This window comes from Morone saxatilis, unplaced genomic scaffold (genome assembly GCF_004916995.1).
Source record: "Morone saxatilis isolate NCDOM2014 unplaced genomic scaffold, NCSU_SB_2.0 Contig22, whole genome shotgun sequence".
NCBI lineage: Eukaryota > Metazoa > Chordata > Actinopteri > Moronidae > Morone > Morone saxatilis.
In genome coordinates, this window is record NW_023339785.1 from 15,269,458 (window position 1) to 15,279,537 (window position 10,080).

Genomic DNA, 10,080 nt, shown 5'->3' on the forward strand with positions numbered 1-10,080 from the left:
AGGGCGTTTATAATAAAAAATGTTCATACATTCTCAAACAAATGTGTTTGCCTTCAAAATATTCTTTAAATTGTTTGATGTATTGGATTGAAAGCCAACATTTTACATCAATGTGACTGCTCTTTACCTGAAAGGCACCGCGGTTTGTGCGTAATTACGCGCAAAGCAATGGTCACCGATAAACCTCGGCGGTTTCTGTCTCAACCAAAGGAAAAGCATGTGTGCACAAGTTTAAACCAGCACAACGTCTTTAACTCATTAACAACTGCACAGAGACGTTTCATTTGCCTGCATGCAGGATCGTCTGACTCACCTTCAGGAAGCAGCATGGCCAGACAGATTATTGGAATCATCTTGAGCATTTCTGAACACCCCAAAAAGGATAAATAAAAGGTAACAGCGACCAGAAATCTAACGGTCCTTTAGTTTCTTCCCCTAACAGGTCTACATGATGCCCGTTCAACCCCAGTTGAACTCAGTTGCAGATAGCAGGACACCGTTTCATCTGGACGTCCTCACGGTCAAGCCAGCTCTTAACGCTTGGCAGGGGAGGCAGCATGTCTGCTGACTGAGACAGGGAATAAAACTCCGGCTATCACATAGCCACAGCAGCAGACTGAGAGAAACAGGATGCCCACGAATCATCGCCTCACCACACACTGGGCTATTCACCTGTCAATCAAACGCCTGCTGCCCACCTGGCTGCACGCTTCCTCCGACGACATATGGAGGACACACGACGGGAAAATCACCATACAGACCATCAGTCAGGTGGCGCTGGATTCATGTTATGGCAGTTCTTTAGATGTGGAAAGAAATTATTAGTATTAACTCTACTCATGGTGGCAATTGTAAAGTGACGGCAAAGCTTTCTGCAAGTTGTCTTCTCTACATTAAAAGTTGAAAATAATTAAATAAATTAAAATGTTTTTTGTTTACAGTTAAATCTGAATGCCAGTCATATTTTCTGCTGAAGGTACTGATGCACCGCAGGAAGTACAGGTCAGTCAGGGCCAGTCAGAAATAAACATGAGGTAAACACCAGATATAAATGAACACATAAACTTTTATCAAAAGAAATAACATTAATGTTTAATTTATTTTTTAATTTTAATTAATTATACGCCTATATTTACCTTAGTAATTTTACACTGTTGATCAGAGAAAATCAGCTAGGCCTATTTAAAACATTTTGAATCAAGTTACTTGTGTTTGGAATGAGTCACAGTGACCTTGGCTAAATAATACAAATCTCCAAATAAAAACAATATTTTATTGCCCTGTGAGTTTGTAGATTGTCTAGGCCTTCCAGTGGGAGTTGTAAACATAACTCATTAATAAAAGGTCATAGATCTCTCACTTAAAGACATTATGCCTGCAATTCCAGATGTATCCTCTATTATTTAAATGGGGCAGGTTTAAATGCTATGGGGTCTTTTTGCAGACAGATGGGAGTCAAACAGTCCATCGCAGGAGGGTTTATGGATTAATTAAAGTACTAGCTAAACATAAAAAAAAAATACATTCTGCCCTACAGCAGTACTATAAAAATGTTCATCTAAACAGACAAAACACACAAAAGTAAATTCAATTTAGGAGCAGTATTTCCATAATAAAAGTTGTTTTTTTCCTAAAAGGCCATAACCTCACCGTTACATCACAGATGATATAATTCCCAACAGCAATACTGTGTGAGTCATCTCTATTTTCCAATGTGTCCAAAAATCAAAATGAATCTATTCTGGCATGACTGGAAACGTGTATCCAAGGAGATATTCTGTGGAGGAGTCAGTACTATGGAACCTTTAAAACTTTAATAATCAAGCAACTTAATTTGTTTTGAACGCATATTAACAGCGCAGAGAAGTCATTATCTCAGTGGCATTAGATGAGCCAGGAAGTGTGCTCTTTTTCCCCCCATGTATTCAGCCCTATGTCGAACAGTCCTGCGCGCTGGGATGCTTGGAGGAGTTCCAGATGGTAGATATACTAGAGAGATATGCCAGCATCCAGTGGAAGGATACAAAATGAGCTTTTGTCACTCGGGATGCCTTGGAAACCTGAGGCTGGTTTAGCGTGCAGCAGGTGCACTGCTGTTAAGTTAAATGCACTCTGATATTGTCACTGACATCCCTTGATGGATCTACAGCACACACTGCTGTTGATGAGGACACATAAACACATCAGTGGCGGCTTTTCTCCTGTTTTGGTGCGAGTATGCGGTGTTCAGATTACTGCCAGGGTTTCTTGGAGAGGTTCGACATGGCACAACATGCTACCAAGCAGGCCATCTGTTGTTGTGCTCATTCTCAGTGTGCCCACTATCTAAAGGTGATCTGAACATTTTAAGTGCCTGTATCACTTCCTCGCTGAGGTTCTAAGTGCACAAAAAAAGAGCGCTTGCACAACCTTATGCAACTGCAGTGCAATGCTACTGTACAAGTCCAAAGTACTACTGTACAGAAGGGCAAACTCCCAGTATATACATAATCCAATCTTCAGTTCTTCTGCATGCACATTCTTCATCTAAATTGGCTTGCCAGCTCCGTTTGGACTGGCAACGTAATTCCCTGTAGGTTTAATTTCTGTTGGTCCTGTAAATCTAGTGTCTCACCCTAGTTTTTATTCAAATGAAGGCACAGTCAAAGAGGCTTATAAACACAAGTCTAGGGTTTTCACAGCTTTTTAAGATTCAAATTCAAGCACTTTTCTAGGTACCTAAACCAAACATTTCCAGCCTTGAAGTCTTTATCATCACATCTAAATTACTAAATCCAATTGTGAAAAATGCGTAGTTTACAGCATTCCTTTACACCCACAGCAATCAAGGTATATTGTTACTTTGTTTATTTTATGAGCCGTTCTTATTAACATTGTATGTTTTGATCATTAGTATTTAATGCTTGCTAATTTACAGAGGGATTAACAGAGGATTTATCTACCCATGAACGGTGAGGGAACAAGCCAGGCAAACAAATATGATGAGGGGATCGTTTCATTTCAATTAAAACATTTTTGGTTTAGAGGAGATTTTATGAATTTAAGCATATTCCCAACAAGGTTTGAAATATTTTCTGTCAGTGTCCCAGAATTGTCCTGAATTGCACTTTCGGCTGTCCCAGACTTAACAATTGTCCCAAATTGAAGTTCCTTTTTTCCATTCTACATATAAATATAATTGAATAACTTTGCTTCAGTATCTCCCATTATTTCATGACTAACTCTGGTCTGCCATGGAAGTTCTGCTAGTTGTTCCTTTCACTTTTATCTGAAAAAAACCTTTTTCCTGGGGGTTTGGCCATAATCTGTTTCCATTAGTCTTCTAGTCATTGGTTGAGTTGCTGTCACTTGGTTAACTGATCAATAAATGCATCACTGCAAACTGCAGTACAAATGCAAACCTGTTTCTGATTGTTATACGGAAATATAACGTTACATACACAAACTCACTATAGGGAAATGGTATATTTAAAGTAAAAAAAAAAAAAAATCTACAAAGTGAGGGAGGAGAAACTATGTAAATATTTACAAGCTCAAAGCTCCAAAGATCCAGAGAGAAAGAGTGAGAGGGCGCAAACGTTCCCCATACGCCACACCGACTGACTGCACAAGAGGAGAGAGAGACCCCGCTGCTGTTGGCAGTACACTGCAGCAGAGAGCAGCACACATGGGAATGAATTACAATATAGTTTAAATATATTTCACCCCTTTTCCATCATAGTCTGAATAAGTCGCAAAATTTGCCGCTCGTTGCTTTTCATAAAAAGTCACAAAGAGGGTCAGAGAAGTTGCTACACCTAGCGATAGAGCATTTTCTGGCCTCTCTCTTTGACTCTAACGGTTAAAATTAAGCATTTTCCAAACTTTCAAGACTTTAAGACTGATCAAACCCTGCACGTTGAATCGTAAATACTAAGCATAAGCAGTTTCTCTGTTTATCAATATTGTGACTGAGTTCAAGCTGGCTGCGACGTACGGACAGAATGTTACATTGTTGTCAGGTAGTTTTTTGTTGTTTCTTGCTTCCTAGACAGAGGGAAATAATTCCACTTCCAGAGAATCATCAAACATCACTGCTAAGACACATCAATGAAAGGACAGAGTGCGGATTAATTTACACAGACTTTAATATCTTTATTTACAGATTAATCATTTTGACATATTTATCTGTTGGCGTAGTTAAGATGATGCAATATTTTTCAAACTCGTTTTTGAACTATTTCCATCCGGACTTGGTGACAAGTTGTGTTACAGCTGAACATGTTTTTTTTTTGTTTGTTTGTTTGTTTTGTGTTCTTTCAGTTTAAAAACAAGAATCCAAATGTATTCCTGCAGGAGGCCAAAACCAAATAAAAGTTTTAAAAAATGTGGGGGACAGGTGAAGTAAGCCATGTCAAGAACAGGTGTGGGGATTGGGCGCTGGGGTTTGCTGCTTTGGGCTCGTCAGACAGTTGAAGAGGGGCAAACGTGGCATGAGAATGAGTATGGCTACTGTGTGAACACCTCAGTGACACTTGATGAGCTGGTTTCCAGAACAGGGAATAAGACTCTTTCAAGTACGTGTGAATAACTCCTTATTTTCTATCTGATGCACTACATTTACTAAATTTTAAGTGAAAAACGTTCCCTAAAAATTCCCCAGTGATGGAACAAGATAATGATTCAAAAGATTCCAGAAATATCTATTTACTACTCATTTTAGAGTACGCCCAAAATACTGAGTGTTTATTGTATAAGGATGAGTGAACATAGTGATGTTGGACACAGCACAAGAACATTTTATAAGAGATATCAATTTAAAAATGTGGTATATCGAGGACTCAATCCCTGTTTAGAAAAGCAGCCCAACAGTGTGTACAAATCGTAACCATGTTCAAAAGAGCCTCCTACAACGGCTCGACTCTCTCCTACAAAAGGTTCTCACAAATGAAAGTAAATGCACTGCATAGGCAAGGATAAGCCACAGCCGCTTCTTGGACACAGCCAGGAAAGCTGGGAGACTGGCGGGCGTGGGCGGGGTCTTAAGTCTGGCATTTGCTTCAAAAGAGTGGGGCGAGATGTGGTTGAACTTCTGATTGTAGCACGGAGTGGAATGTTGAATGGACTTAAAGAAACCAGAGATAAGAGCTCACAGAGCGAACTGGAGTGTGGTACAGCAGAGGTGATGAGCGCGGAGGACAAGATGCCACACAGAGGGGGATAAAGGAGGGAGAGGGGTGGAGAAGAAGGGAAGCGTGGAGGCGAGGAGTCCACTGTGAAACAACAGGGGGAAGGACGCCTTGAGACAGCAGGAATTTGGAGGAGAGAGGGTGTGACTGTGTGAGGAGGAGGAGAGATAGGGATCAAGAGGAAGATGAAGATGAAGAGGGTGTCAAGATTCAGTTACTGAGCAGTAGCTCTGTCGCTGTCTCCACGTCCCAGGATTTCGACGACAACGCCACTATTACTGCATTCTGGGAAGAGAAACAAAAACCATTCAGAGACCATTCAGTTCAACTTTGCAGCAGAATTCAGCAGTGCAATGCACAGTAGTGCGGGAGGAGAAGAGTCTTACTTTTTCAAAGCCCATGGCACAGAGTTTGTCTATTTTGCGTGTGTACTCCGGACTGGAGACGGGAGCGCCTGCATAGACGTGAGACCAGAGCCTCGCCGTCTGTTTGAACATCTCTGGGTTCTGCTTGTACTGTGTGATGAACAAATGTGGAAAAACAACAGCAGGCTTGTGTGAAAGGGGTTCAGCTTACCACTGTCAACAACTAAAACATGGTGCTTTTCTACTTAGTTTAGATCCCCCAGCACATATGTGTCTTCAAGCAGAGCAGTAGAGCACTTAAGAACCATCTATAAAATATTTTTTAAATGTTGCTCCACAACAGACTGCCAATAAAATAATTCACAGCACATTGTAAAGCTGCTGAGACATTCAGAGCCAGAGGAACAAGTAGAGCTGCAATTGTTAATTCTGCCCAGTGTTCTGTTTCTACGCTGTGTTTGCATTCTTTAAACGTAATGTAGATTTCCAATCATCATAAACTGTTACTATTTAAACTGTAACGTAAATAAAAAGAAATAAATTACAGCTTTGTCTCAGCTTTTGGACTCAACAACTCACTTCAAAGTGTCAGAGTAACCACATAATGTTAATGCAGTGTTTTCAAGGCAGCTATAAAAGAATTTAAAAAAAAAAAAAGGTCCAACATCTTCCGACCCACCCTGAACCGCCTTCGGTTTCTTCACCATTTTGGGGCCTCTGACCAAATGCTTAACGTTCGATAATATAAACTAGGTTTATAAATATCACTGGACAGCTACAAAACAAAAACCATTTTGTACTGTACTAAATATTATCTAACCTTATTTCATTCCGTCAAGTATGTTTCATTGGGATGTGGGTTGGTAAGCGATAGATGACTTTTACTACACTAGGGATTGGTGATAGTAGGTAGGTGTTATAATGTGTTCAGTAGAGTAGGGCAAACAGCTTACTGCCTACATACATTTCTCAACAGTTTCCCTTTACTAGTATTGCACCGATTGCTTAACATGCAACAATTAACTGATGTGCAACACAGAAAAAGCATAACTCATCCACCTGTATAAGAGCATGTAGAGTAACAATCCACGGCAACACACAGGAGAACCTGACATAAACGTCGAAACAAAAACTTCATGACAATTAACATCAGAGTTGCATTAAAGAAACCTAACAGTAGAAATATTAGGCAATGGTTACTTAGGATTAACCTTAAGTGTCCAACTAGTTTTCATAGAAACCCATTCACAGGATTTTGATACATCCTGCTGACAGGGGCAAATGTGTGAGGGTGTCATACCGTCCATGTATAACTTATAGCAAACATGTGTTGAGGTAGAAAAAGCAAAGGACCTTCCTGCTCTACTCACCAGTCTTTCACAGCAGCCTGGGGCAACAACTATGGAATACATTCCCATTGTCTGTTAATCTTTTTTCCTCAATAAATCATAAAAACCCACATCACAATATCATTGAACCCCAGGTGACTTAAACGTCTTATTTTGTGCGACCAACAGTTGAAAACCCAATGATATTCCATTTACTATAATGTGAGACCAAGAAAGGGAAGCAGGCAACATCTCACATTTGAGAACTCGGAACTTACAAATTTGGGGAACTTTTGCCTGTAAAATGCCTTAAAAAATGAGTTGATTATCAGAAGAGTTGCAGATTCATTTTCTGTCGATCGACTAATCGATTAATTGAACCAGCTCTATAGCAGTCTATGAACAAGCTCCATCCACTAGCTGGAAGTAGTAAATAGTTGGCCTTGGCAGGTGCAACAGTAGCATTACATTATACTGACACCAAGTAACACAATATTTTTGACCAATTCTTCCAGTGAGGTGACAGTATTTTGGGTGGGAGTAACAATCATTAGCAGTGTGGACATGTCTCTCAGTCAAACACAGATGTGCCCAACCGTACCAGGGTTACACTAACAGCACATCACTCTGAACGCTAAGGTTACGAGAGTTATTAAACTGTCGTAATAAGTTGGGAACTCCTGGTGTAATCAGTTCAGAAAATTGTATCATATAACTGTAACTGAAGCCGTTACAACCAGGAAGCATTCGAGCTGTATCGCAATCGCAACCGAATTCCTTGAAGAGATCTAGTGTCAGATGGCGGTAAAACAGTTATCCATATCCATATGTTGCTCTGCTTGAAAAACTAGACACAAATCAAAACCATAAAGCAGACATGCACACCCACCTGATTGGCTACCACTGCGTCCTGTGGATCATCTGGTTCTGCGGCTGCCAGTAAGGCTTGTAGTGACAGGAGGACCGTCCTCAGTGTCATAGCTGCTGCCCTGAAAGAACACACAGGTGACCGTTCAGTGCGACGCCAAAATGATGTCAACTTTACTCCGACAGCGTTACCTCAAAGGTTTCTACTATTGCATGGGAGCAGTGGAGGTATATTTTTAACACTCAACACGACATTGGACCAATTAAATACCTTCAAAGTAAGTATGCCTGCACACTTATTATTGTATCTAAAAACTGGGATTAATGATAACAACTACTTTCCACATCACTCACCTATTTAACTTTATTGTGCCTATGTTTTATATTGTATTGTTATAAGAAGGTTACAGTTTGTATCAATGCGTTTTGGGGGTATGTGCACAGCTTTAAAGTTGGCCTTAGAACAGCAACTTAGTAATGGCTCTGGCTGTGGTAGGGAAAACACTTTGACTACTAGGAAAAGTATTTCATGACGGATGTATGATGGATGAAGAATGTCAGGAATGCTGGCGCACATTCACTCACCACTGGTCTTTGAGAATGTCCAGACATATTGCACCTGTGACTGAGCTGATGTTGGGATGCCAGATCTTTGTGATGAACCGCACCTGAGAGATTCATTGAAAACAGGACGAAAGAAAATCATTTGCGGATTTGCGCGGTAGTGGGAAATTTCTTTAGGCAACATCCGGAAAGAACAACAGTTACGAATCCCTACCTTGGGTGGATTGAATGGATACGTCTCTGGAATTTTAATTTCTAGTTGATATCTACCCCCTGGAAGAAAAGAAAGGTATTATAATTATTTAAGACAAGCATGCGATACAAAAAAAAAAAGAAAAGAGTGGTTGTTAAGATGCAACATGTTTAATCTACATTATTAAAGGGGTTAAATAGTTAGCAGGTGATGCCTTCAGTTATTGTCAGTGACTCCTGCGATCACATAACACAACTGTGCAACCATGCAGACAAGTTAGTGTCTCTAAATGAGCCCCTCACCTTCATACGGTGTGTCAGGTGGGCCTGCTATCTCCCCCTTAAGTTCTGTGAAGTTCTCATCCACCAGATCCACCTTTATCTGGTTTTTGCTCGTCTGAAAAGGGCAAAAAAAAAGAAGAAGCATTTTAACTTCAGCAGGCTGCAAAGTGTTAATCAAGCTTGCTGTCAAACTCAAACATGCCAATGCAGCATAAGTTGACACCCCCCCACCTCCCCTTACTCCCCCTCTCCTCCTCCCCACACCGCAGCATTAGTTGACCCCAACTTGTTGCACACATTACACAGATCCACACACAAATAGGTGCTTTAACGTGAAAAGAGGAGGAATGTGAGCAGAGCAGGGGGACGACAGTGAGTGCGACCCCTCCAGCACTACACGCGGATACACACCAACCCCTCTTTCTGCTAACACGGCTAGCACCGTCCCCGCAGCAGGGTTAGGGTAAACCAGCCAGTTCCGTTAGCAAACACGAACCCGAGGCTTCCCGGTGATGCTCCCTATAACCTGATAGAGGAAATAAAACAACAGCAGCGTCCTTGGCTTTAACTCCCCCCTACACACGGAGAGCAGCTAGCGTTAGCAGCTACTCGTGAAAGCCGGATGCAGCGCCGCGTCTGACACAGGGAGCTAGCAGCTAGCAGCTCGGTGACCAGGGAGCTGACAGCTGACAGCGACATTCAAACCCTCCGAGTCACAGAGAAAGGGTGGAAAACAAACAAACAAACGATAAAAGGGTGGGTGGGTGTAAGGGGGTGCGGGGAGGACAGTTACATTAGCCAGCAAAACGTGGACCACCAACCTCTTCGCTTTTGAGCACCTCCTTGAATTCCCGTTTTATCCTCTGTACTGCGATGTTGGCCATGGTTTCCCCGGTGTTTCCCGTCCGGTTGGGGCCTCGCCGCCGTCCGACCTGACTATCGTTAGCTAAGCTCGCTCTGTCTCTACAGTAGCTCTCTCTCTCTCTCTCTGCACACTTTTTTTTTGTGTGTGTGTGTGTGTGTGTGGATACAACCTCAAAAATGAACAGCTGCAACGTTGTTCACCGTCTGTGCCTGGTTGCCAGTGCGGTTGGTTTGAATCGCCCCCTCCACAAAAAAAAACCAAAAACCCTCAGCTCAACGTGTGTCTATCATCTCAAATGTGTAACAACACAATGGTTGGTGGTACTGGAAACATTTTAATACCAAACTGCATGCAGTCTGGAGGAGAGGAGGTCACGTGATCTGTATTGCCATCCCGAGCGCCTTCTCCCATTGGCTGCTCGGTTCGTGATGAATAATTTATTTTCAATT

General features: G+C 41.6%; 2 protein-coding genes across 3 annotated transcripts in view; both read right to left on the reverse strand.

The window, feature by feature from the left end:
* LOC118333204 (neuronal acetylcholine receptor subunit alpha-9-II) overlaps nt 1-681 on the reverse strand; it is a 5,091-nt gene extending 4,410 nt beyond the window's left edge. Inside the window, exon 1 of the mRNA XM_035668749.1 lies at nt 314-681. Coding sequence (XP_035524642.1) covers nt 314-362 — 49 coding nt within the window. The 5' untranslated portion in view covers nt 363-681. The remainder of the gene's footprint in view (nt 1-313) is intronic.
* Nucleotides 682-4,109: 3,428 nt separating this feature from the next.
* On the reverse strand, nt 4,110-9,983 carry ube2ka (ubiquitin-conjugating enzyme E2Ka (UBC1 homolog, yeast)). Of its 2 annotated transcripts, none has more exons than XM_035668750.1 (7): nt 9,588-9,983; nt 8,788-8,881; nt 8,507-8,565; nt 8,314-8,396; nt 7,751-7,850; nt 5,555-5,683; nt 4,110-5,453 (listed from the first exon to the last, which is right to left on the reverse strand). In XM_035668750.1, exons 1-7 carry the CDS (start codon nt 9,648-9,650, stop codon nt 5,379-5,381), a joined length of 603 nt encoding a protein of 200 aa, XP_035524643.1. In that variant the 5' UTR covers nt 9,651-9,983; the 3' UTR covers nt 4,110-5,378. The 2 variants fall into 2 exon arrangements, with proteins under 2 accessions (XP_035524643.1, XP_035524644.1); XM_035668751.1 differs by lacking the exon at nt 9,588-9,983 and adding an exon at nt 9,178-9,438.
* Nucleotides 9,984-10,080: the final 97 nt, after the last annotated feature.

Coding starts and splice junctions, on each gene's coding strand:
- ube2ka (XM_035668750.1), bottom strand. CDS start 9,650: ATGGCCAACATCGCAGTACAGAGGATAAAACGGGAATTCAAGGAGGTG. Junction 8,397..8,506: donor ATCCATTCAATCCACCCAAG/GTAGGGATTCGT, acceptor TGAATCTCTCAG/GTGCGGTTCATCACAAAGAT. Junction 5,684..7,750: donor ACGCAGTGGTAGCCAATCAG/GTGGGTGTGCAT, acceptor TTCATCACACAG/TACAAGCAGAACCCAGAGAT.